Source organism: Chelmon rostratus, chromosome 17, assembly GCF_017976325.1.
Source record: "Chelmon rostratus isolate fCheRos1 chromosome 17, fCheRos1.pri, whole genome shotgun sequence".
Taxonomy (NCBI): domain Eukaryota; kingdom Metazoa; phylum Chordata; class Actinopteri; order Chaetodontiformes; family Chaetodontidae; genus Chelmon; species Chelmon rostratus.
Window position 1 is genome coordinate 9,281,763 of NC_055674.1, and position 25,171 is coordinate 9,306,933.

The following is a 25,171-nucleotide window of genomic DNA, read 5'->3' on the forward strand; positions in this document are numbered from 1 at the left end:
TCTAATAAGTGGATTTTCACTGGGTTTCAACACAAGGTTCACAGGTCCCTTTTAATAAGACAGATGCTGCCCTCCGCAGGACAAAATGTCCCTCACAGGAGCTTACCTCTATTGTATGCGGTGAATCATGAGACAATGACAATGTCGAGGCCAGAGGACCCTCTTCTACTTATGACAATCATGCCTGCACCAATGGGCTGAGCTATGTACAGTATTAGCCCACAAACCAAAGCCATAATAACAGTGGAGTGAGAGCACAGAAATTAAGCTTCATGTTTAGTCTCCCTCCGATCCCAGAGAGACCGCTCATATTTCCAGCTGTGGTGAAATGTAGATTCATGCTGTAGTCATAACAAAGCATGAACAGGACTGACACTGCATAATAAGAGGGCTGGAGCTGTGGTCATTCGCTCTGCAGACATGCTGTCCACACACTTACGGACGATTTGAATCGCCCTAATCTAACAGATGTATCCTCTACAATAAGGCATCAATTAAAGTGTGTGAGGCCGTGCCCACCTGCAGACATGAGTAAATACACAAAGAGGAGAGTGCTTCTGCCCCGCTGATGCAGAAAACTGACAACTACAAGTCGCCGTCCCAAAGACAACAGTGACCCCATGAGGGAAGGAAACCGAACTCTGCTTTCTGCTGAGAGTGATTTGGCCGAGTGTGTACTTAAAAACCCATCAGCGTGTCCGCAGGGGTTGGCTTTTCAGTGAGTGTTGGAAGACATTTCATACCAAATTTAGAAAGAAAACACAGTCCAACAGATCAAGTTCAGTTCATGACGCCTCGGAAGAAATCCAGTAATAAAATAATAGTTGTTTTGCCTGTGAGGGGTCTATGGGGTTGTTTTTACAGGGCCTGTGAACGTGTTTTACTGATCACACAAAGCGAGAAAGTCGAGCCATTTTTTCAGGGTTTACTTTCACGAATCATCTCAAGTCTAACTGAGAAGAAACAAAAGAAATACATCATGTTTTTCCTCCATTCATACAGTCATTTTATAAAAACTTGAATGAATGAAACAAAACTTTTTTTTATTTTTTTTACACATACTGTACAGGTTTTTCCCTCAGTGGAGGAAACAGGATATAGAATTAGTCAGTGGTACATTTACAGATCAGCAATGGGTTTGTGTGGCCAGTAAGGATATTTCTCTTTGTCCAGCTTTGTCTCTGGGAATGCCTCGTTCAGGTCTTCGATGGTCATCTGCTCGAAGGGAATCATGTTCCTGAATTTGTCAAGCTGGGGAGGGAGGAGCAGAGGGTCAGGACAAAAGTGGATTTTGATTAAATGTTTCCCGTACGATCGGGTCAACCAGATTTATTCGCTGCATTTTGATTTTTCTAGCTGCTATGGTCATTTGGTGCACACATTCTGAAATAAAACAGAACTGCCTCGCACTCAGCAAAAAGGATGTGAAGTCGCAGATCTGAAGCAAGTAATAAATACACATTACACAGGAACAGCACACTTAAACATATCCATCATACAGGCTTCAACAGACTTAAATGGGAGTGAATATTCACAGGATGGGAAGTGTACATGTGACCATCTGTTTCGTCTGTGTAATCCGGATAGCATATTTGTGTGTAACGCTGTTTCCCGCTACTGTATTAATGGTACACACAGGGGTTCATGATGTAAGTTTTCTCATTTATGATTCCCACCTCTTTTTCAAACTCCACGACACGAGCTTTGGATTCTTCGATGTAGGCAGCGGCTGCTTTATTCTGGGAGAGCAAAACAATCAAAAAAACATTAAAAACTGAATTTGGAATGAGTTTTAATACAGTTTGGGTACACTGCGAAAATCCATCTCAACTTCTTTGATTGTGGCCTTACAGCACATTTGAACATCTAAAACAAATACACTCATATCTTACTGCAAGAAAAATGTGAACGCAGTCCCACTCACCGCTTCTGCCTCCTGAGCGTTGATAAGAGCGGTCTGAGTGTCGACAGGCTCAGGAACCTTCAGGGCGCTGAACTGAGAGGGGACAGGAAGTTAATACTATATCTGATAACAACATGCTGATATTATGGTTTCACAGCCAAATAAAGGTTTTAATTACACATCTGTGTAAACCATTAAATCAGTTTTGCATCGTCAGACTTGCTGGTAGCAGTTCACTGACCTTCTTTTCGAACTCATCCACCATGCCTGCTTTCGCCACAGCGGACATATAGTAGCTCCAATCAATGGCGGCGGGTGTCTCAGGCAGAGAGCGGAGCCTGTGAACACAGATCATCTGGTTACAAACACCTCAAGTTTTCTGTCAGCGGTGGTCTTTCAAAATAAAAGTGGTTGTCTACACTTAGCTTAACTTTAAGGGTGCAGGGTTGTGACTGTTTGCAGCCTGTCCTCAAACTCACACACACACATACCTACAGGCACTTTAGACCTGACAATTAATCAAACCTTGCTTCTTGCTTTGGGGCATCAGTACTACCCACTGCACACCACAAAAAAAATGTACTACCAATATATGGTAGAAATAAATCCTGCTAAATTTGCAGACAATTGTGCCGCAGAAGTGAAAATTTGGTGCAGGATCATTGTCACACCTTTAAAGGGAATATTGGGATATTTGAAGACATGTTGGATGTTGTGTGTGTGACCCGGGATACAAACTTTGCAGAAATAGCATCGCTCCGTGTCTTCAGGTTGTTGAACATGGTCCTCTGGTTTGGTGGCACCCTCTCTGCAAAAGCCAGCCAGTCCACGACCTTCAGTGCAGCTCGTCTTCCTGCCATGTTCCGGGGTGTGTTAACTGGACAGGGGCAGAAAAAGTCCAGATGTTTTACTCATCAACAGTTTTAATGGCTTGGTCACTTAAATTAGCTTCTCTTTATTGTCACTGCTCTAATTAACAGTGTGTTTTCCCGATTTAGTTAATCAGATATATAGAATTATGTCTGAACCTCTTTGGATGGACAATTTGATCGTCAGCACTACAGTTTATTTTACTGTACATCACACAGCCTGTTTGTCCTCCTCTACACTTCTCTCATGTGATTTTTTAGCATTTGGTTCATTCTGAAAGAGAGAATTTCTGTAGTGTTAGCAAACATAGCCAACATTAGCTAGGTCAGAACAACCGACAGACAGAATATCAAACAGCAGATTTACATTATTCTCATGTTGTAAATGAATCTGCTCCATTTCCCCTCTATTACATCTCGTCAATCTGTTTAAAGCATCTTTTTATATGATACAGCTGAACATTAGAGCAACATGTCATACCGAAAATCTCACACCAACTCCTTCGAACTGTTGACGGTCGGCCGGAAACGGAAATGACCTGTAGCTAGCTTCAATTTAAATGTCAATGTACTTCTGGTTAGGGTGTTTAACGATTTGTGTCATCGTTCGTGATATAATTACACACAAATCATGTTTCATCAGAGCAAAAGCACATGGATCTATCAATTGTAAACGACCAGTCTTCATGCTTGGTGGGTGACAGAATATTAGGAGCTCTGTTTCTCTTTATTGTTTTATTTTGAAAAATTGCCGAAAACGTTAACATGGTATTGCATTATGGTTCCAATGACGCTAGGTGGAGCTAATCGCTAGCAGAGTGTACTTATAATCATCGGTTTTCACTGATGCTCGTTTTTAATGATATAACAATTTAAACAGACACGTCTGACCTTACAGTATTTTGTGTGTAACTAGAATGCATTTGACTTATGGTGTGCAGTTATAAATCTCGTGAACGATGCCGTCTTTTTTGTTTTTATAATTGACAGATTTGAGAAAACATTAACCGAAAGCCTTCATTATGCTACTCTGTGCGCAGTTCCGGTTTATGGCCTCAAATGTTGAAAAACAGGTTAAAAATAGATAGATCAATATAGTCACAATCAATATCTTACTATTACCTCCAATGTGAACCTTCAAAATAAAACCACCAATTGCCCAATCATACAAATGAAGGAGGCCAAAATATTCACAAAGATAAAATACTTTTTTACTGGAATATATTCAGTGTTGCAGTGGCTCACTGTTTGGTAAAAAGTCCCTAACAATCAGTATAAGTATGTGAAATATTCACACTGAAGTCTGTGAAGTTAATGGCTGTAGATGAAAGCTCAATGATCACGAACATGAAATATATTTGTGAGCTGATTGTATAAAATGTAGACCACTGTAGGTTATACATGCTGGACAGTGTGTCATAGAGCATATGGCACTGCTGACTGACAAGTGTAATTTGGTACAACAAGTGCTTCATTTGTATTTCAAGTCAACAAAGTGCCTTTGGATTAAATGGCACGAAAAATGGCACAACTAAAGTCTCAGCAAATGTTTTATTTGGAAAATCACATCCGATATGACCTTTCCCGTCAGTCTCCAGCTTGCCGCCTGCTTGCTGCCTGCTAAATTAGAGGGCAGTAAGGTCAGCACGGTGTGTCCATGTACCGTTAGGTGTCAAAGAAAGCTGTTGAGAGAGAGAAAGCTGAGAAGAGTGAAAGAAAAGGACGAGGAAAGGAGTGTCGGAAGGTAAGATAAGATGTAAGAGATTAAAAAATACCTTTATAAATGTAAATATAAACTCAGAAATGTCGTTCTATCACTAATTACATGACTGCGTAGAACTTTTCTTAACAACTTCACTCAATGTTTCACACGGTTCAGAGGAAGCAAACAATAATAAAATGAATAAAAACAAGAAAGAAGGAAAGTTTCTGACACGAGATGGTGTTGCATTCAGGCGTGCAGTTCTGAACTGTAATATATGTTTTGCTTCATTTTCTAACGGTTTCAAACGGAGGGGGGAAATTAACCATCAGGCCATCAGTTGTTATTATGCATTAATTAATACCTGTCGTGGCTGTCGTGTCACAGCTGAAAACAAGATACAGGACATGTGTTCCCACATTTTCAGTCTGATGGGATTGTGTTTGTGCAGCCGTGTAGTGGAAATCACAGCTGGATAAACAGGATTGCACTGAGCCTTGAAACAAGAACCCTTCATCTTTTAATGTTGGAGCAAAGTATATTGTGGAATTAACAATTTAGATTACAATCCTAACGCTGCCACTCATTTGTTATAGATGATTGATGGTTGCCTGACCACAATTCTTTGTGTGTTTTACACCAGCTCCCATACCATCCTGTTTGACCAATTTTTAGATCCAAATGGGCACATATGTATATCATTCTGTGGGATACATAAGTGTGCATTTGTCCCTCCTTCCAGGGCTGTGTAGCTACCATTGAGGACACAGAGGAAATATCTCCAGTATTGTCTTTGGGATTTCAGGGATTTAGCAACCTGAGAAGTTTAATTCCTACAATTACAAACTCAATATCTTGAACTTTGACTAGTTTTAGGCACAAAAAACAAAAAAGGGGGAAAAAAGAATTGCACCCACTCATGACCTCAGTATTTTTTAAATCCTGCCCACAGCCCAGCCTCTAACAGCAACAGCACTATCAGCAGCAGGGGGCAAAATGACTGGGGTGGTGGAGGACACAAGAAACAGGCACAGCCACACAGACAATGCTTCACTCTGGAGGGAAAGCAGAAACGCTGCCCAGTGTGTTGAAGAAGAGGAGAAGTGGTCTGCAGAGTCAGGAGCACAACAAAGCAGTTCAGAGGTGGAAGCCCAAGAGGAAGAGGAGCAGGAGCTCGCCTCCTGTCCCGTTGATGCCATGGAGGTGGGTGGCTCCACCGAACGCAACAATCTGGCTGCACCAGACGGAGGCTGGGGATGGGTGGTGCTGGCAGCCACCATGTTGGTTCTGGGTTTAACGGTGGCCTTCCCTTCATGCATGGGCGTCTTCTACAAAGACCTTCAAAGAGATTTCAACAGCAGCAACACAGAGACCTCCTGGGTGCCGGCCATCATGAGCGCCATGCTGCATGCTGGAGGTAGGGACCACCACACACGATGAGTTCAGGGTCAGAATTTAGCCAGGAGCCCATTGTTCTTGTGCAGTAGAGTTTATTTGTCTTCCGTCTACCTGCGGCCCTCTATCAGGGCATAAATATTTCTTTTGGCTAATTCCTTCTGTCAAACAAATTGCGAGATATTGTGTGTGCAAAGGTAATGTTTCCACTTTACGTTTCCACGATTTTGGCATAAAGCACATGGAGTGTCGAAAATCAGAAGAGTTCATCCTCTGTGAATCATGAATGCACTCTGCAGAAGAATTAGGTAGTTTTACATGTGCATCAGTGAAGAGTTTGGTCTTCCTTGGCTCCGTCCTGTAGAACATAGAAGACATCGGCTGCTCGATGGTATGATTTGTGCATTAATGCATTTAGTTACGAAGCACCAGAGGCTGTATCCTCAACATGTAGTTCCTGCGATAGGATGAAATGTTAGCCTGAGACACATGAGCACACTGAAACACGATCTGATTGGCTGATTTGGCTGATTGCTGCGTGTAATGTCAATTTATCATGTAGCTATTTTCCTCTATGTGTGACCTGAAGTGACTGTTGTCACTTGTGTGCTATCTATCGTGCATTCGTTCCAATTTAATCTGATCAAACGCTTCTCAAGAAACTTCGTCCTAGGTTAAATGATACGACGGCATCATCCTCTGATGTGATACATTTGGTCAGATTAAACAGGAGTGAATGCATAATAGCACATTAGGTTCAACAGTCATTTTGGGTCACACATAGAACAATATACAGTTATGACAAATTGACATTACACCGCATGCTACTGTACGCACTATGCATTAAATACCAGCCGTTAACAGACATTTGTTGTATGTCTGCATCATAGTGGAAAAGGAGTCATGAAAGCCTGACGAATGGAGGTGGAACATCAAAGAGCCGAAAAAGCCCACTAAGCTTATTTAGATGTCGACTTTATTTGTTAAGTCTGCTCTTAAGTAATGCATTTGGCATTAGTCCGGTTTGGTGAGTCACGAAATGGAGTTGTATAATTAATTTTTGCAGCTGATTTTCCACATGTTGGCAAGGGAAGAAAGCAGCCATCGACCGTGTTTCTGTGTTTCTGAGAATACATCGGAGAGGAAATTAATTTGGCCCTGTTTTTGTTCCCATTTCACTGTTCAAAAATAATAGAGGTATGCAAATCAAGTTGATTTGTTGTGCTAATAAGGGCATTGTTTTACTCCGTAGTTTTCTGGGAATAAAAAAGATGGCGCACTCTTCTCTTCTCTGTATTAGGGAAATTGTATTTGAAACCTTTTCCCCCATTTCTCCCCAGGTCCGTTATGTAGCGTGCTAGTGGAGCGTTTTGGTTGCCGGCCAACAGTGATGGTGGGCGGGCTTTTAAGTGGACTGGGCCTGGTGGTTTCCTCCCTGGCCAGGACTGTCACTGATATTTACATCACTAGCACCATCACAGGTGAGGAGGTGCACACACACACACACACCCACACTTCCACTCCTCCACCAACGTGAAGGCTCATCAGACCCTCTGTCCTCTCCTCCGCAGGACTGGGATTCTGCCTTTCCTACCAGCCGTCAGTGACTGTCATGGGCCACTATTTTGTGCGACGCCGTGTCTTTGCTAACGCCCTGGCATCCACCGGCACGGCCGTGGGCGTGACCTGTTTACCCCTGATTGCCAATGCTCTGCTCAGTCATTTCGGCTGGCGTGGCAGCCTCCTGATTCTGGGCGGGGTGCTGCTAAACTGCTGTGTATTTGGGGCAGTGATGAGGCCCATTGCATCAGGGCCAAACAAATCCAGACAGTCTCAGGTTTCGGATATGCCAAACAAGCTCTCTTTGCAGCAGGAGACGACAGGGCTGACACACCGTGTAAAGACTGTGTTTTGTGGCTTTGGTGCATCCCTACACAGACATATGGCCTTTGACCTGCTAGTGAGTAACCCTCACTACCGTGCCTTTTCTGTGGGTGTGTCCTGGATGTCACTGGGGTTAGTGGTGCCTGTGGTCTACCTGGTGCCTTATGCCACTCACCACAACGTGCCGCTAGACCATGCCGCCTTCCTGTTATCCATTCTGGGCCTGGTGAACATCGCAGTTCGACCGGCAGCTGCCCTTGTATTGGGCCTGCCACACTTCAGAGCCGGCAAGAGCGTCGTATACGTGTTTGCCGGAGCACTGCTTGTGCATGGGCTGAGTAGCTGCATTGGCGGAGCGTCGGCCTCCTTCAGAGCCCTGCTGGTGTTCGTGGTGATCTTCAGCCTGTCCATGAGCGTGGCCGGCTCGCTGTTCTACACTGTGCTGATGAGCACGGTGGAGATGAGCCGCTTCCCATCGGCCCTCGGCCTTCTCTGCATGCTGCAAAGTGTAACAATGCTAGCTGGGCCACCCCTCGCAGGTACAGGATGCACACTCATACATGTGACCTCCAGGTACAGCAAAGTCGACCTGTCCACCACTTCGGTGGGCTGAAACATGTCAAGAATCAGCTGCATTGCTGTGAAATGTTGCACAATTTTTCATGATCTCCAGATGATCCAAATGATCCCTGAGCTTTCATCTAGTGCCAAAATATGGCCAGATTTTAAATTTGTCCAGCACATTGGCTCATGCATTGAATGGGCCTGCACGGCACAGGCCCTGGGGCCCAAGGGATCATGGGTCCCCTATAGGTAAAACAAAGTGTCCACAGAGAACCAAGTGGTTACAGCGCTTGTAACTGTGACATCGTTTAACAGATGATAATTAGCATTGAACACAAGAACAGTGGAGGGGACAGCTGACGAGCATAGTGGCTGTAGATTCATCCTCTTACAGCATCATCTAAGAGAAATGTGTGGGACCCTCCCAAAAAACAAAGATGTTTGAATCAAAATAGACATTCAGACAGACTGTGTGTGTAAATGTAACTGCAACAAGCAAAACTGCTGAAGCTCAGGATCACCTCTGTCCATTGCACTGTTGCAGCCACAATAAAATAAATAAGGCAGTTTTTATTGCAGAGCTACTGCACACAGGAGATACTAGCTTTCTGGTCTGTCAGTACAGTGTTTGCTACGCCTTTTAAATTGTTACCGGAAAGCTCCATTCCTCCTTTAATTGAGCAGAAGCAGCTCGCCATGTGCCGTCCTCCACAAGGTGAGGCGAGGCGAGGATCGGTGGTGGAGACCACTTTGCTACAGCGTGTAGCTCAGTGGCTCAGCTCTTTTCTCCCAGAAACCGAGCCAAGAGTTGTGTGCTGTAGTTTGCCGACATCAAATATTTCACAATTGAAACAACTTGTACTCTGACCCCCCAGCAGGAATAATGGGTAATGATTTTAAAAGGGAATATAGAAAAGCACAGATTATTCTCGAGCTGTGCGAGAGGCTAATGGTAGAATAGATTTTCTAATTCATTTACAGAATAAAAATGAATTTAAGGCTAACTTTAAAGCATATCAACTATATACTAGTGAGATAGTATTTGGGGAATAAGCAAAGTACTGATACTTGTTGGTTTCAAGAGAAATACATCTGTACATACACTGTGGTCATCTTTACGTCCACCCATCCCTTGACACCCACTTTGCATTTCTCAGGCAGGTTAGTGGACCACACAGGCCAGTATTCGTATGCCTTCTACGCGAGCAGTGTGTGCGTTGCCTCTTCCAGCATCTTCTTCGGGGCGTCCTTCTACTTCCTGGGCCGTCAGCGAGATGAGGAGAAGAAGAAGAGTGTGACGCCTGTTGTAACCCTGGCCCCTGACAGCCAGTGTGCCGCCTCTGAAGGATAAGAAAACACAGTGTGTGCTACAGGTGTGTGATGCAAGAGGGAATGGAATGGAATGGAATTTGTATTCAATCTTTTAGAGTTCAGTTTTTTAGGTGATCACGTTTTTTAATGGGAATGGATTCAAATGAGCTCAGAGTGAGAATATGTTATGAATATTCTACAATATAAATGTATTAATTTAGCATAAATTGTCCTTTTTGCTGTCCCCGTACTCGATGTTTTAATTTATTTTCTGTAATAAAATAAAATTGTCATAAAATTCTATTAACTGAAGCTCATCATTATATATATATATATATATATATATATATATATATATATATATATATATATATATTTGTCCCTACATCTGAAATATTCTCGTGTCTTAGTCATTTCATAAAGATGTTTTAATAACTTCAATGAGCCATATTTTCCTTTAAAGCAGCTCTTTTCCTCTTCATGGCTCATGTTTGTCATTAATGTTTTGTTTTTCACACCGCTTGAATGATTAGTGTGCAAGACCATGCTTCAGCTCTCCCGGAGGTGTGTGTGAAATGGCCAAGTGGCAAATCATCTCTACCTCTCAGCCAATGAGGATCGATAGAGGTTAAATATTACACCTGTGGTGATGCAATTCAACCATAGAAAACACTGGTGGTCAGGAACCAGCCAGTTTGTGTACCACCGTTCAGACAGGTTGACTCCTTTGCTTACTGATGTCAGCGCTGATTTCTTCCTCACTGCAAGGCTCAAATGTGGTGCTCAAACGCAAGACCTGGAAAATATGCAGCGCAAGTTTGCGCCAGTGCTTTCGGTAAGTTCCTGCTCTTCATATACATTGTTTGAATGGGAACATGGTGTCACTCATTCCTGAAGAATCATGCATTATGTATATAAAATATGCAGAAATATAATACATTTATTAAAATGAATAAAGAATATTTTTAAAAAATGTCTGGTCATTTTTGGCCCATGTGCAGTCAAGGGCATACCATGAGTATTATTAACATGAGCTCAATGTTTTTCCTTATGATCGCTGGTTTGGGTTAAAATGGACATTTTCACTGTGTTGAACATGTTAGAAAGGCTCATTTCTCCAATGTGCACATTTTTCTGGTCTTTTCTCAAGCAGAGGCTGTAGTCAGCGGCAGAATGTAACAATGTACATTTACTCAAGTGCTGTACTTCAGTAGAAATTCAAGGTAGTTGTACTCGAGTATTTCTATTTTATGCTCTCAAAGCCCAATATTGCACTTTTTTCCACTTTTTATCCGACAGCTTCAGTTAGTTCAGTTTAAAACTTCTCTAGCGGTTATGAAACTTAATCTTATGCTAAGTAAATGATTTAAAGCACTCTTGGATCCCTACAGGGTCAACACTGAATATAAATTCAGCTAAACACCGTTGAACATTGAGCTTTTAATGACCCAAGTTTGGCCAGTGATACCTTTAAAGAAGAGAAAACAATGAGCTCATGCAGTCAAAAAAATAAATCCTGATTCTCTAGGTGACAAAAAATATAAAGAATAATTTTGAGTGTCAAGCGCCAACAATGACTATATCAGTCAGGAATATGAGCTCAGTGTTTTTCCATATGATTGTTTGGTTTAAGGGTCATATCAGTGCACTGAAACAATGGCTTCTCGAAATTGTTTTTTGTGCACAAGCCAAGTCACTCTTTGATTTTTCTTGGCCTATAAGACTTAGACTGAGCCTGATTTTGTTGGCATGGCTTGTCCAAGGTGCACTGTTTAACAGCCTCATGTATTCTGTGATGTCTACTGTGAGCATTTACTTCTAAACGTGCAGTAATTAGCATTATAATGCTGAGATCATACTGTATTTAACCCCTGTGCTTTTCCCCTGATCCCTGTGCCAGGTCGCTCAATGTCGACAGTCCTCCTCGCATCCCCACCCTGACCACCAGCTACGTCCACGGCACCTCCTCCATCTCTCTGCTCCCCCTGACTGTAGGCCAGTGCCTGGACGCCACAGTCCAGCGCTGGCCCGACCGCGAGGCTGTGGCCTTTCTGCAGGACGGCATCCGGAAAACCTTTGCGCAGTTTCAGCAAGATGTGAGCGAGATCGGATCTTTTTGCCTCCGGCTTCTGCTCTCAGGAGCCGCCATGAATGCATCACTCTGCAACCCTATTCGCGTTAGACCAATGTGTCTCCTATCCCAACAATAAATAGACAGTTTCAGGAAGCTCATTAGTGAGATCAGCTGGTCCAAATCACTGCTAAATCTAACTTGTTTGTACCTTTTCTTTCAGTGTTCAATTCTTGGATCATTTTGAAGTCCTGAAGCCCTAAAATTGTGCCTCCTTAAAACTATTAGTCTGGTTTGAAATCTTCACCAAGCTTCTCTTAATCACAGAAATAATTAGATTGTATGCCATAGTGTAAAATACCAGACTTCTTTAATATTTTGGTGACATTCATTTATGCAGGTTGATAAAACAGCGGCAGGTCTGCTCGCTTTGGGCCTGAAGAGGGGCGACCGGCTGGGGGTTTGGGGACCCAACACGTATGAGTGGATCCTTTTCCAGTTTGCTTCAGCCAAGGCTGGAATTATACTGGTCAGTCTGGGAGCTATTCATGCCCTTACATTTACAGAGAGGCCTCATGGTTAGACTGACATTCCCTCAGCACCTGATCTGTGTTGGTGAAGTGTCAGTGAGCAGGACATTGAACCCTTTCAGGAGCCTCGGAAAGATTTTCTATTGTGCCATTTACCTGGCAATTATTATCAGCTCATAGGTTTAAGTTCCACATACAGCATGATATAGTATAATATTAAGCCATGTAGTACAGATTGTTATTTAAAAATGTGTGGTGAGAGACTGCATAAATACACTTGATTTTAAACTGTTCTTGTCCTTGCAGGTGTCACTAAACGTAGCCTATCAGGCGAAGGAAGTGGACTTCACTCTAAAGAAGGTTGTGTTAAAAGACATTAGCCTATTTGCACAACCACATGCTCACTCTGCTACCAAACCAACAGTGAAATACAAAAGCGGGACAACTGACAGCTGAAAATGTTGCATTTTCACAGTAAAAATAATTCATACTCACAAGTATCTAAGAATATAAACCCAACAGAGCTGATCCGTCCCGTGCAGGTGCAGTGCAAAGCTGTGGTCTGCCCTACCCGCTTTAAAACACAACATTTCTGTGAGATGCTGAGGGAGATCTGCCCAGAGATCAACACGACGCCAGCCGGCATGATCAAAAGCTCCAGGTTTGACACGATCCAGTGTCAAATATCGCATTTAATACATGTTCATCTCTGCCGACTCCTTCTGTAATGAATGGTTTTGTGGATGCAATGCAACGCTCCTGCCGTGCGTCTCTCCAGGTTGCCGGACTTGCGTATGGTGATAGTGACGGACAGCAGACAGCCGGGGATGCTCCACGTAGAGGACGTGATGCAAGCGGGGGAGAGCCGGCACCACAGAGAGCTGATGGATCTGCAGAGCAAGCTGTCCTTCGATGAGCCCATCAACATTCAGTTCACATCGGTAACCTTTCACGGCACGGCATGCATGCATCACTTGGACTGACATTATGAAGTCACATAGATCTAACAACTAACTTGGCTCAAGTTTCTTGTTTCTTTTGTTCCAGGGGACTACAGGGAATCCAAAGGGAGCCACTCTTTCCCACCACAATATTGTAAATAACGCCTACTTTGTGGGTCTCCGATTGGGTTATGGATGGAGGGTAAGGCCATATTCGTCTCTCGATCTATAGAAAACACAAGCAGCAGGAAAGTAAGCAATCTTATTATCCACATTCCCATCAGCCTCGGGTGAGAGTGTGCATGCCAGTACCCATGTACCACTGCTTTGGCTCTGTGATGGGAGGGATGAGCATGGCTTTGCATGGCATCACGCTGATCTTCCCTTCCCCCGGATACAACAGTCGAGCCAACCTAGAAGCCATTCAGAGCGAGAAGTATGGCAAGTTGCATCGTCAGCCAAACGGCTTTTAAAAACAAACAACTTCGTGCAGTTTCCCTGCTCAGCAGTCACGTTTTTTTTTCCACTCGAGGTGCAACTTCGTCTACAGCACTCCCACCATGTTTATCGACATGCTTGGCCAACGAGATTTAAACAAATATGACTTGTCGTCAGTTGAGGCTGGTAAGAGGTTTGAAGGGTAATGGCTGATTAATGTGTAATGAATTTGTGTGATGTTTGACAAACATCTAAAGGGTCATCGTCTGCTGTGTTTTAGGCTTAACAGGAGGCGCTCCGTGCCCTCCTGAGGTCCTGAGAAAACTGAAAACAGACATGAACATGAAAGAGATAACAGTGAGTGGTCACATCTTTTATTCCCTTTCAAATAATGCTCTATAAAAGCAGCATAGCTTTTTCCAGCATGTGCTTTGTGCTTGATCAGACGGCTTATGGAACCACTGAGAACAGCCCGCTTACATTCATGGGATACCCACAAGACAACGACGACCTGAAGCTAAATACCGCTGGATGCATCTTGAACCACACTGAGGTACGCTCTAGTTTTTGTACAAACCTTTATCAACAGCGACTTACGCCTCTGACTCTTCACCACAGGCTAAAGTGGTGGACCCTGCTACTGGAGAGATTGTCCCTGTGGGGACCCCAGGAGAGATGATGATCAGAGGCACCTGTGTGATGCTAGGCTACTGGGATGATCCTGAGAAGACCAGTCAGGTTATCTCTGAAGGCGGCTGGTACAGGACTGGGTACGTGCAGAGAAGAGAGTGTTTCAGGGATTGATGCTTGATGGGAAGTATTGTACACGTTTTCCTCTTCACAGTGACATAGCCAGTCTGAACAGTTTGGGATACTGCAGCATCGTGGGACGCTTAAAGGACATGATCATCCGAGGAGGGGAGAACATCTACCCCGCCGAGGTAGAGGAATTTCTTCATGAGCATCCCAAAGTACGGGAGGTGCAGGTGAGGCTCAGAACCACCAGAGGGCGGCAAAGATACACCTTGAAGCCACAATTTTTGTCTCTAAATGTGGGGAGAATTGTGGACGCTCTTTTCTAGTGGAAAAAAGGATGTCATGAGAACTGTTGTTTGTTTCCCAGGTGGTCGGCGTGAAAGATGAGAGGCTGGGCGAGCAGGTGTGTGCCTGCATCAGGCTGAAGGAGGGCCAGACCTCCAGTGCAGAGGAGATAAGAGCATTTTGCAAGGGCCAGGTGAGAGTAGGTGATAAATAAAGTTGCCAAAAGCTTAAAATACCCTAAATCAGAGCACAGCTGTACAGCTTGTGGACTGTTATTTTTTTCTCCCCAGATATCTCACTTCAAGATCCCACACTATGTGGTCTTTGTAGACAGCTTCCCGCTGACAGTCAGTGGAAAGGTAAGATATGTCTATAAAGCTATAAAAATGGTTTATGGCTGATTAATATAATGAGACTGAAGAGGCTGCTGATTTCTGTTTTTCCAGGTGAAGAAAAACACATTAAAGGAGAGAATAGAGAAGCAGTGCCTTTTTACCCAGAGCTGAACCGGGACGATGTAACTGATCGGCTGCTAGATTTTCACTCCTTCAAGTTTTTCTACTTTTACTTCAAATGTATGACAACGTTTCACATATTTGTTTAATGCCGTGTATACAGTATATGTCATATATAAAAGTACAAGCTTTAAGTTTCATTACTGACCTTGGAAATATGCAGTAAAACTCTTAGCACGAGGTCCACTTACTGGAAATGTTAGTTTAAACATTGTTCAATACAGATGATGTTGTCTTGATACCAGGATTTTAAACTTTGATATAATATTAGAATCAAAAACACAGCAAAGAGACAAAAGAGACCTGGTCACACAAAATAGGATATTTTTTTTCTTTTTATTAATGACCTGCATGGTGTTGGTGCAGAAAAAGTCAGTGTACACATACAAGCAGATTTGTAATAATTATTATTTTTTAAATAACATTTTCAATAAATATTCCAATAATTATTGCCTGGTGTTTAATCTGTGCAGCCTTGGGTTGAAAATATGATTGACGATTGATTGACAGTTCGGTAACTATTGAATATCTAATGAACAGAGACCCCTTTGTTTTAAACACGTGGTATCAAAAGAGTATCGAACTTTTGACAGCCAACAACAGAGAGAGAGAAAACTCCATCCACTGATGAAGACCATTAGATATGACTGAAAGCAGTGGAACATACGGAGAAAAAAAAGTGGACCTCGCAGTGCATACAGTATATGATCCAAACTACGCAACACATTTGTAATTTTAATCTTTATTTACTTAAACAATTTTGACAAACAATCTGATATCATAATACAACGGCTTTAACCGGTCATTGTCCGAACATGCCATACAGAATCTGAAATAAATAGGACCTTAATGCCAAATGTCAGTATGTACAAATGTGGTAGGCAAAATTACCATCTTTACAAGCTATATACATCGACTGTAGGACACACTCTAGTAACAGGCTCACAAGAGTGCCCAAAATTACATATTATCAAATAACAATGAATACCAAAGGCATCAACGTAGGATGGTGACACAAAGGTCTATGGAAGGGAGAAATATGAGGGCAAAATGGATTTAGACAAAATTCAGGGATGTAAAATAGTTGCATTGTCCAACCTGTTAAAAATCCAAGAATCCAGTCAAATTAACATGAGGTTCACACAACAACAGAGAATATCAGCAAATGTGCTGCATGACACAAAGGCCAAACCGACCATGAATTTATGTACGCCAGCAAACAAGTAAATAGTCTGAAAAAGGTTCCTACAGTTTTGTTTTGATTCAAGCATCCTTTTGTGTGAGTTTTATAAAGCCAAATTCTACTCATATTACAAATCCACCATCAGAATGAGGTAAATGAGCCTGTCACAAGATTAAAAAAAAAAATCTATACATAAAACATAAAAAAAAAAAAAAAAGGCAAAACTGTTCCCTCGAAATGTCAGTGGATGTCCACGGAGGAAAAAACACTCAACTGCAGCAAAACATGTGAGGAGCAGTTGGACTTAAGTGCGGATTTGACCAGGTGGACAGAACCAGCTGGTGTTTCCAAGCTGTAACATGACGACTGCTTCCAAATGAATTTCAGCAAGTAGCCAGTAACAAGTGGAAGGACTGCACTATGGCTACATGGCTTTGAACGATCAACATTCAGTCGTGACTACGGGCTCCTACTATACCTCGCCTGCCCCGCATTACATTTGCACACATGCAAGACAATTGCAAATAAGAAACATTGCATTTTAAAGCATACTGTGAGATAAATAAGCTCATATGAACATATCCCTTTTTAAATATAATACATTCTAAATTGAAAATAGTTTAACTGTGCAATTTAAGTGAAAGTACAAGAGGAAAAGAAAGAAGCTGTGGCCTGTTGGAGACCTTTTGTCAGGGATAGTAGCTTTTCAGCTGAACAGTGGAACTGAGAATATAACGCCGCCACTTCAGAGTTGACATCTAGAGAGCAACGCATTTGTCGTGACATTCATACAAGCACAGTACTGTACAGCTTTAGGCACATGCAAGTATGTGGTAGGGCCGTATGCACATGTGGCTGTGCACCTACACACAGATGCATTTAGAGCTGCGAACACCCTCCTCCACAGATCACGTTCAAAAATGCACAATCCCAAACAGGCAAAACACACGCATCACTCTTCCTTTCAAACACTGTCTCTTTCTCACACACACACACACACACATACACACGCACAGCACGCAATGTAATGGTTTTCAAGTGTCCTCACTGTTTTTGTGTTGGGTCGATAGCAGTTTCAGTAGAGGTTCATGTGGCATGGGGACGCCTCACACACTCAGAGGCAGCATGCCTGGTGGAGACACGGCTCTGGATGCTGCCATGGAGGTGATGGCGCTGGGGTCCAAGCCATTAACAGTCCTGCAGTTTCCACATGGACGTTCACAATATTAGCAAACACGGACGAAACCAAACAACAGTGAGACTAGTAGGGAAAGGGGAAAAATGAAAAGAACTTGCTAAAAGACTCACGTTTTGTCAAAGTAAGTGGTGTGTAGAGAGTGAGAGAACTTGGTGGCGTTGCTGTTGATGAGAGCGCCGTTGTCTTTGGAGAAATTTTTTCTTGCTGCCTGGTCTTTGGCAAAGTTCCTGCAGGCAGCGAGTTTGGACTCCAAAGCCTAGTCACAAAACAAGGAAATGCAATCCGTGTTTAGCTTCATCATAACCACCTTTCTATTTGTCCTGTGTGCTGAGGACACACTGTTCCTCAGCGTCCTGCAACCTCTTCAGAATCTGAAAGCACTGTTTGAATTTACTAGCATACAGAGAGCCAACCCTCCATGCAAAAAAAGGTCATGTGTTAAATTAATGGGAATAATACACCTACCCCAACTTTCCTCAGGAGATCACCGACAATATTAAGAGCTGAGATTCTAGCGGAGGGAGTGAGGGACGAGTTGCCACAACCATTGGTGAATGCTGCACAGGCACACAAGCCGATATTAGCAAATAAATCAGTGAAAATCCCATTTCAGGTGTGCAATAAAGAGTGAGATTAATTAAACCTGACCTTTTGGACTGATGAAGGGATGCTCTATGTTCTTTCCGACAGGTGTGGCTGGAAGGGATAAAGAGGCCTGCACTGCAGAATCCATCTTGTCGATGTCTAAGGTGGGTGAGCTGGGTGCCGACATCCTGTCTGTGGTCCGCTCCCGCACTGCCAGCTCCTGTCTCAGGTCTGCAGAAGACGCAGTCAAATTCATGAAACACTCCTCTGCTGACCCTTAGACAGGTGACATATTGCCTGCGAAAGGGCAAAAATGAATTCTCCTGTGCTTTGTCTTTACCTCGTGCTTCATCTTTCAGCCGCTGCACAGATACTAGCAGAGACTCCTTCTCATCCAGCTCGCTTTCCAGGAAGGCGTTTCTCTCAATGGCCTGGTTTAAACGGCCCTCAAAGTCCTCAAGAGACACTATTGTTGCCCTGCACGTAAAAGTGGAGAGGTACAACTGTTGAAACATTTTAGTTTAAACAAGTACAGTAGGTCTAAATATTACAAAATCTAAACACAGAATTCATAATCTATTGAGCTGCAATTGTCCATCATCAACTAGAAATCAAAACTACACACAGCATGCTGGTCAAGTTTTGCATGCTGACGCAGTGTATGTGTGGCAGTAGTTGGTGTGATTGAATGAGTTTGGAAGGTTAACCCATGTCTTTATTAGAATTGATTAATTATGTGTGTGTCTGTCCTTAGCATGTCTGGCAGGGTAGCTTACTAGCTAAATTACCTTCAGCAGTAACTGAGCGTTAGCTACTTTCAACACTAAGAAGCATGAAGTCCAAGGCTGCAGTTTATGTTAAAAAAGCCGACCAACAAGCACTGCATTTTCTGTGTGTACTGAGACATACATTGACCCAAATGCACTGTGTCACTCTGACCTTTTGGCTCTCTCCAGGTCATCGTTGGCCTGCTCAAGCTCTCGGACATATTTGTGGAGCTGCTCCTTGATGCTGCGCGTCTGGCCCAGGTCATCCTCCAGCATAGATATCTGTTTATAACTCTGGGCATACTGCTGCTCCAGCTTCTCCTGATAGAGATGAATAGAGTGAAGCAGAGTTTAGGAGCGAGTGTGGGTCGAGAGAAAAGGATGTCAAACAGAGCTATTGTTCCAGGACAAAAAAAAATCCACTTTCATTTCCTTTCTCTGAGGCATGCAGTGTGAAAAGTACCGTTTTATATACTATACAATAGTCATTAACACCAGCACCTGCACTAAAACCTGGTGAATCATGAGACAGTTAATAAAGGCGCTCTTCCACATTTTTTCACTTTCAAAGAGCCTCTTTGTTTGCTGGGGGGGCCCCGTGGCTCATTTGCCCTGCGGTTCATTACAGTACAGTCAGTGGCCTGTGTCGTGGCCCCCGAGGCACAAAGACAGGAAAGCATGATTCGTGATCTCTCTGGTTCATTGACACGGTTCGTTTTTAGTATTAGCTGCTGTGAGCATGCTCACATGTTGGACAATGTGAAAAAAAAAAATCACAACACTTTTCAGCTCTTGTGCCACGGTAATTTCATGAATGCTCAACTGTGGACATGATCACCTGACCGCCATTCATGCCTGCAGTGATTAAGAACAGGATTGTCTTTGCAGTTTTCTATTTTCTTCCTCTTCATCCTGACACTGAACCTTGCACTCAGGATCCAACAGAGATCAGATAACCTCTTAAGTAACTGTAGATTAGTTTATTGGTGTCCTAATCCACGGACCATAAAAGCAAGCTGAATCCCAAAATAGGCTACGAGGCCCTGTTACCTTGAGGTTTGACATTTCGTTCTTCAGTCTCTCGTTTTCACTTTGGAGGTCTCGAAGGCGGTGTTCGGCCTGGCCAAGCTGTGCCTCCAACTCTGCCTCCAGCTCCCGGCTCCCTTCCTGGAACTCCTGCAGCTCCTCCTGGGCATCGTGGCAACTGGATGGCACACACAGACACAGTGAGGAGAAACATCAACAATCATTGTCAATTACCAGCTGCCCTGTTTACTGTCCACCATTCAATTCTGCAGAGCTCTGGAACACTGACTGGCTTTTGTCCTGTAAGAAGATCCAGACCCAGGCATGTTCTAGCAGCTTCATCTCCAACGGCCAGAAATAAACCCGCATGAAAAGTCAGTCAGATGTTTGCAGATTTTCAACCTTCAGTCCTGCCTCTGCCAAACAGGAAACAGCTCAGCACTGTCCAGCTAAGCGCTCTAAATATACAGCTCTGAAGAGACAGCTGAACTGTGACAGTAGGTAGCTCAGAAAAACAGGCCCGCTGTCATGCACCCTCAGCTGTGGGGGAGGTTAAAGGTCAGAGGTGTAGAGAAAATGAGAGGGGACAAAAACAGGATGAGGACATGGGCTAAGAAACAGGATGTGTGTAGACGCTGGTCATGGCTGACCCCATGCAGAGGATCTAAAAACACACACGATAACTCATAATGTAGTTTAAGTTTAAGCGTTTCAAGGTGGAATAGGAAGAAAAAAATCTAAATCTTTCCTGTCAAGGGTGTGCGCACATGATGACACTGTGGCTAACACTGTTCTGGGATCAGCTGACTTGTGTTCGGATAATGGCCTCACAGTGGCTCTGCAGAGCACTGGATTCCATGAATCAGTTGTTGTGCCGCGGCCGTTCCACACATACCAACGCCACAGCGGCTGCTTCATCAGCATGCTGGGCCCTAAAACTTCCCGCCAGGCTTGTGCCTTCTCACACTTTTCATGGTTTAAAATAAACAGTACTCTCTCTGTGTGACATAGAGCAAAGTGTTAAAATTAACAATAAATGTTTGAATGCAGGCAACACAAGTGCAGTTGACTGTTTTAATTTGTGAATATCACAAAGTGTATGATGTCCAAGTCGTCAAGACAAAATGGAAAAAGTTTAAAAATACCACTTCAGGGAGATAACCTTTCAATAGGTAACTAATGAACACTGCCTGCCGCGACTGTGAGTGGTTGACTGTAAAAGTGATCCTGAGAAAACATATGCACAAAAACATGTGTGAGAAAAGCCATGGCGAACTGTATACTTAGTGTTATTTCTTCCATGGGTTGAAGTTTTTTCCCTTATGTACCCACTGGAGGAATTTCTTAGAAAACCACCAGGAGTTTAACCCTCTCTGTGCAGTTTTACACTTGCTTTGAGAGCATGATAGGCCCACACTCCACATACAGCCTGTCCCAACACAAGCTGTGGTCTCTGTTTAAGCAGTCAAAGATGTGGTCACTTCCTCCTGAGCAAGCCACAGCTGTTTGTGGGCACTGATTTCAAAAAGCTCGTCGAGCCATTGGCCTTATATGGCTAAACACAGGGTTTTTGTGCTGAAACTTTAAACTTTAAAAGTTCTGAAAACATTTGGCTGAAGATAATGAGAAAATTATTGTGTGATCACATATTTCAGAACAACATACAAGGCACGCATTCAGGAAATTAGCATCTGCCTGTGATGTAAGAGTGAGCTGCTGTTCGAAGTTGTTGGTGTTTATTTTATATGGAGAACTGCTGCCGTCTGTTATTTGGTTAAACATTTTTCCAAGGCAGATATGACACATTGTTACATAACCCAGTCTGCAAGAAAGAGCTTAGTAGGCAAACAGTTACAGTCTCCATGTACAAAAACTTGAGGACACAACACTTCTGTCCTGTAGTCGTATGTATACAGCATGTTGTGACTGATCATAACAAGAAGGTAAATATGGCTAAACAGGTTATTAGCCACTGTTAACTTGTCATGTGAGGGGTAAATGCTTACCTTTTCTTATATTTGAGGGCTTGGGACTTCCAGTAATCAACTTCCTCATCCTTTGACGAAAATTTGGGAATCATCTCTTTGTCCATGTCAGGGCACCCTGAGGATTAAAGAGACAAATTTATTAACCTTACAGCCAACACTTTCACTATTACTTCAGGCGTGTAGACTCAGGCGCAGTGCATTCCCCTTCTTATTTCAGAGCTGAACAACCGGACAGATCAAGAATCAAAGTTTCCCTTCATTCCTCAATGGAAAAGATAACAGAACAGAACTCTCTTTATTTGTCAGATCGGCCTGGCGGTGTCACCCTGCCGTTCTGAGGTCATGTCATCCTTAGTTATTCATGAATCACTGACTAAAGCAGTGTGAGTAACCTGCAAAAACTCCTCCTCATTAAATTTCTAAGCTTACAGCTCAACTTTTGTGATGTCAACACAACTAAATCATCAACAGCAATCCATGTTAATTAAGCGTGGGTGAAGTCGGTAGACTGTTAAAAGTTTTCCTCTTCCCTCACTTTACTAGATGGTTGTTCCTCTTTTCTGGTGAGCTAATAAACTCTGTCTCACACTGTGATCTATGGGGACCAACAAGGCAGGTTTCAGGAACATATTAAACACATCTGGAAAGAGCTGCTGTGTGTGTTGTGTTTGTGTGTGTGTGTGTGGGCGGGTAGATACAGCTGCTGCTCCCGACACTCCCATCGCTGTAGCTCCAGGAATTTTCATAATGCCAACAGAGATTATATCAGACAACCAGGGGAGGTAGCACAGGAAACAAGAACCTGAGCTGGACTTAAGGTCAGGCAAACAACGCACAAGACAACAGTTTTAGCCAGTTATTTATAAGTCGTTATAAGCAAAAAGTGGTTATATAAAACAAGAAAGTAGAGATAGAAGTAACTGGAGCCATTATCATTATATTTTGACCAGGCTAACCTGGCTTGGGATCAGGCAGAGAATAGGATGTGTCATTTTCCCTGCCAAGAAGAAGGTGGTCCAGACTGGCCAGACCGCCTGCTCTTCCCTATGAACATTCCTCGGAGATGGCGTCATCAACAATTTCCTCGCTACAGGCCCCTCACGTGTCAGTACACTACTTTGGAAATCACGAAGGAAACTGGAGACCAAAATACTGTAAGGGTGGAGTAAGGGAAATGTTTCCAAGCTGCTACTGACATAACATGTTAGTTGCATCATATGACAAGGGAGGGCCTTCAAGTCTGTCAAGGGATTAACCCTAAAATGTCTATTTTTTACCATATTTTCAGGTAATCTAGTAATAGCAGATCCCATTTGCTATGATGCTTAATGGCCTGAATGGGATCCGGTGCTTTCCATTGATCCTTGGGCATCACCAAAGGCATGGGCAACAGGAAACTGTTTCCATGGTGATTCAGATCAAAGGGCTTATCGGGATAATCACCCCCTCAAAAAAGACCATTTATCAGCCCACTGACCAATGACAGGACACTTAAAATGGGCAGATAGAGAATATCCTGTGTATCAGGGAACAGGTCAAGTGTTGAGATTCTGCCCGCACAAACGACGGTTCCTGTTATCTCTCATTTCAGCATCCTTTGGCTTGACCCCCGGATCGGTGTGTCTGATGTAACAATGCCGGGAGAGGTGGTGATGGTGGAGCCATCTGGAAATCACAGACAGGGGATGGTAGAGAAGAGAGTTTCCTTTCCCATATTCTTGTCTCTACATCCTCTTTTGCTGGCGATGACAAAGTGCTTACTAAGAGTTCAAGTGCTGGCACTGATATAGTCATCTTTTCATAGCAGGGCCCATGAGAGGGTTGTTATACAAATGCTTTTTCAAATGCCTCTTTGTAGCCTTATTGGTTTGCTCTAATGTGAATAATAGTCAGACCTGCAGCTCTACAGGGTGTGGTTGAGCCTGACCTGAGCCCATATGTTGGACAGTTATGTTATGGATTAGCTGCAAGAAGACAGGAAAAGGCTGGAGGTTCAAAATAATCATCCTGTTTGTCAAAGTGATGACCAACAACTAACAAAATTAGGCTTTACTATAAAAATGACAATTTACATGGGATACAAATGACTGTCATTTACAGTCAATATGAGCATTTTTACAAACACCATAAACTGAAGCACAGAAAAAGGACCAAACTGACGTTAATAAGGCCAAATTTATCCAAACAGCGGCAGGTTGTCGTTTAGCTAGGTAGCTCCTGAACGCTGCTGTCAGCGTGTGGATATGTGATACTGCCTGGTCTGACAGTCAGTAAAGAGGGGTCGGTCAATGCCACACAGTGATATTACGCTTTACGTCGTTAAAGAAGACAGAAAATGTCACACACCAAACGTGAAAATGAATGTCACTTGAAGGCAAAAATCAAAGGGAAAGCCTCTCGATAACGGTTTTCAAACCGAGCTCGAGCTGTCATCACTCAGACGCCGCGGCTGAACGCGACAGCTCCGCACACAAGCAGGTCAAACACGAAACGCATCAAAATGGAACATTTTCGCGGTTAAATTCCGTACCTGCTCATGTCAAATCGGTGTTCAACAGTCTTCTGTCACAGCGGGTCGTCCTCCAGCCGGTGAAACATCCAACACACGCTCCTCTAACCTGCCTTGGCCTCGGATAACACTGAACCGACCAAGCTGTGTTTAGGAAATTGCCAACGCGTCTCCCGGAACCGACGTAAATCCTCACATGGACGTACGTGATGACGCAGTTCACGATTACGTTAGAACTGGGCAGGGCTGCTATAGAAATGCATATACTAGAATCAACTGCACCTTTTTTTTTTTTGGTTGTAGATTTGCAGCCACACAGTTTTCACTGCAGTGACCACGAGGTGGCATATGATTGCCAGAGAATACTCAAAGACAGGGAAAATTAAGACCAAATATCATAATATTCCTGAATAGATATATAATTGTTTCCATGGATCTAAAGACTAGTAGTACATTCATAAGACAACCTTATTAGTCTATATAAGTCTGGACACTGACAGTTGAATAGAATAGAATTGAAGCTATTGCCCAAATTTAAGAACACACTGGATCAAAACCCAGTAAATAATCTTATATTTATAGGTGCACATTATTGATTTGATGAGTTATAATTTATGATTTATGATTTACTTATTTCTACAACTGGCTGCTTTCTCACTGTTGAACTTTACTGCCACCTACTGGACTTTAAGATGTATGTAATTTATTCCAGCAAGGCCAAACGCTCTATCACGTTCATAACCAAAGTGAA

General features: G+C 43.1%; 4 protein-coding genes across 4 annotated transcripts; 2 read left to right on the forward strand and 2 right to left on the reverse strand.

Moving 5' to 3' along the window:
- Positions 1-1,022: 1,022 nt before the first annotated feature.
- atp5pd (ATP synthase peripheral stalk subunit d) lies at positions 1,023-3,300 on the reverse strand. Its single transcript, XM_041957470.1, has 6 exons — positions 3,254-3,300; positions 2,642-2,780; positions 2,145-2,241; positions 1,925-1,996; positions 1,677-1,739; positions 1,023-1,251 (listed from the first exon to the last, which is right to left on the reverse strand). The coding sequence occupies exons 2-6, from the start codon at positions 2,761-2,763 to the stop codon at positions 1,120-1,122; spliced, it is 486 nt and encodes a 161-aa protein (XP_041813404.1). The 5' UTR covers positions 2,764-2,780; positions 3,254-3,300; the 3' UTR covers positions 1,023-1,119.
- A 2,170-nt stretch (positions 3,301-5,470) lies between these two features.
- Positions 5,471-9,668, forward strand: slc16a5b (solute carrier family 16 member 5b). The gene is made up of 4 exons (XM_041956439.1): positions 5,471-5,891; positions 7,210-7,350; positions 7,441-8,292; positions 9,475-9,668. Exons 1-4 carry the CDS (start codon positions 5,471-5,473, stop codon positions 9,666-9,668), a joined length of 1,608 nt encoding a protein of 535 aa, XP_041812373.1.
- Positions 9,669-10,365: 697 nt separating this feature from the next.
- LOC121620401 (medium-chain acyl-CoA ligase ACSF2, mitochondrial-like) lies at positions 10,366-17,074 on the forward strand. Its single transcript, XM_041956442.1, has 17 exons — positions 10,366-10,463; positions 11,529-11,724; positions 12,100-12,228; positions 12,536-12,589; positions 12,772-12,890; positions 13,008-13,170; positions 13,277-13,372; positions 13,455-13,606; positions 13,703-13,794; positions 13,889-13,965; positions 14,054-14,161; positions 14,227-14,378; positions 14,453-14,594; positions 14,732-14,842; positions 14,940-15,008; positions 15,096-15,135; positions 16,986-17,074. Exons 1-17 carry the CDS (start codon positions 10,366-10,368, stop codon positions 17,072-17,074), a joined length of 1,887 nt encoding a protein of 628 aa, XP_041812376.1.
- On the reverse strand, positions 15,514-24,575 carry ndel1b (nudE neurodevelopment protein 1-like 1b). The gene is made up of 9 exons (XM_041956636.1): positions 24,442-24,575; positions 21,930-22,026; positions 19,948-20,101; positions 19,070-19,218; positions 18,471-18,607; positions 18,194-18,361; positions 18,011-18,102; positions 17,656-17,801; positions 15,514-17,544 (listed from the first exon to the last, which is right to left on the reverse strand). The coding sequence occupies exons 2-9, from the start codon at positions 22,013-22,015 to the stop codon at positions 17,454-17,456; spliced, it is 1,023 nt and encodes a 340-aa protein (XP_041812570.1). The 5' UTR covers positions 22,016-22,026; positions 24,442-24,575; the 3' UTR covers positions 15,514-17,453.
- Between the last annotated feature and the right edge of the window lie 596 nt (positions 24,576-25,171).

What these genes read in the sequence shown, in the direction of transcription:
- atp5pd (XM_041957470.1), bottom strand. Translation starts at nt 2,763, where the DNA reads ATGGCAGGAAGACGAGCTGCACTGAAGGTCGTGGACTGGCTGGCTTTT. An exon ending in TGGATGAGTTCGAAAAGAAG is followed by an intron (nt 1,997 to 2,144) that starts GTCAGTGAACTG and finishes GTCCCCTCTCAG; the next exon opens with TTCAGCGCCCTGAAGGTTCC. An exon ending in TCGTGGAGTTTGAAAAAGAG is followed by an intron (nt 1,252 to 1,676) that starts GTGGGAATCATA and finishes CTCCCTCCCCAG; the next exon opens with CTTGACAAATTCAGGAACAT.
- slc16a5b (XM_041956439.1), top strand. Translation starts at nt 5,471, where the DNA reads ATGACTGGGGTGGTGGAGGACACAAGAAACAGGCACAGCCACACAGAC. An exon ending in CATCACTAGCACCATCACAG is followed by an intron (nt 7,351 to 7,440) that starts GTGAGGAGGTGC and finishes TCTCCTCCGCAG; the next exon opens with GACTGGGATTCTGCCTTTCC. An exon ending in AGCTGGGCCACCCCTCGCAG is followed by an intron (nt 8,293 to 9,474) that starts GTACAGGATGCA and finishes TGCATTTCTCAG; the next exon opens with GCAGGTTAGTGGACCACACA.
- LOC121620401 (XM_041956442.1), top strand. Translation starts at nt 10,366, where the DNA reads ATGTCAGCGCTGATTTCTTCCTCACTGCAAGGCTCAAATGTGGTGCTC. An exon ending in CCAAGGCTGGAATTATACTG is followed by an intron (nt 12,229 to 12,535) that starts GTCAGTCTGGGA and finishes TTGTCCTTGCAG; the next exon opens with GTGTCACTAAACGTAGCCTA. An exon ending in GAAGCCATTCAGAGCGAGAA is followed by an intron (nt 13,607 to 13,702) that starts GTATGGCAAGTT and finishes TTTCCACTCGAG; the next exon opens with GTGCAACTTCGTCTACAGCA.
- ndel1b (XM_041956636.1), bottom strand. Translation starts at nt 22,015, where the DNA reads ATGGACAAAGAGATGATTCCCAAATTTTCGTCAAAGGATGAGGAAGTT. An exon ending in GACCTGGAGAGAGCCAAAAG is followed by an intron (nt 18,608 to 19,069) that starts GTCAGAGTGACA and finishes TTTTACGTGCAG; the next exon opens with GGCAACAATAGTGTCTCTTG. An exon ending in ACCACTTACTTTGACAAAAC is followed by an intron (nt 17,545 to 17,655) that starts GTGAGTCTTTTA and finishes TGGAAACTGCAG; the next exon opens with GACTGTTAATGGCTTGGACC.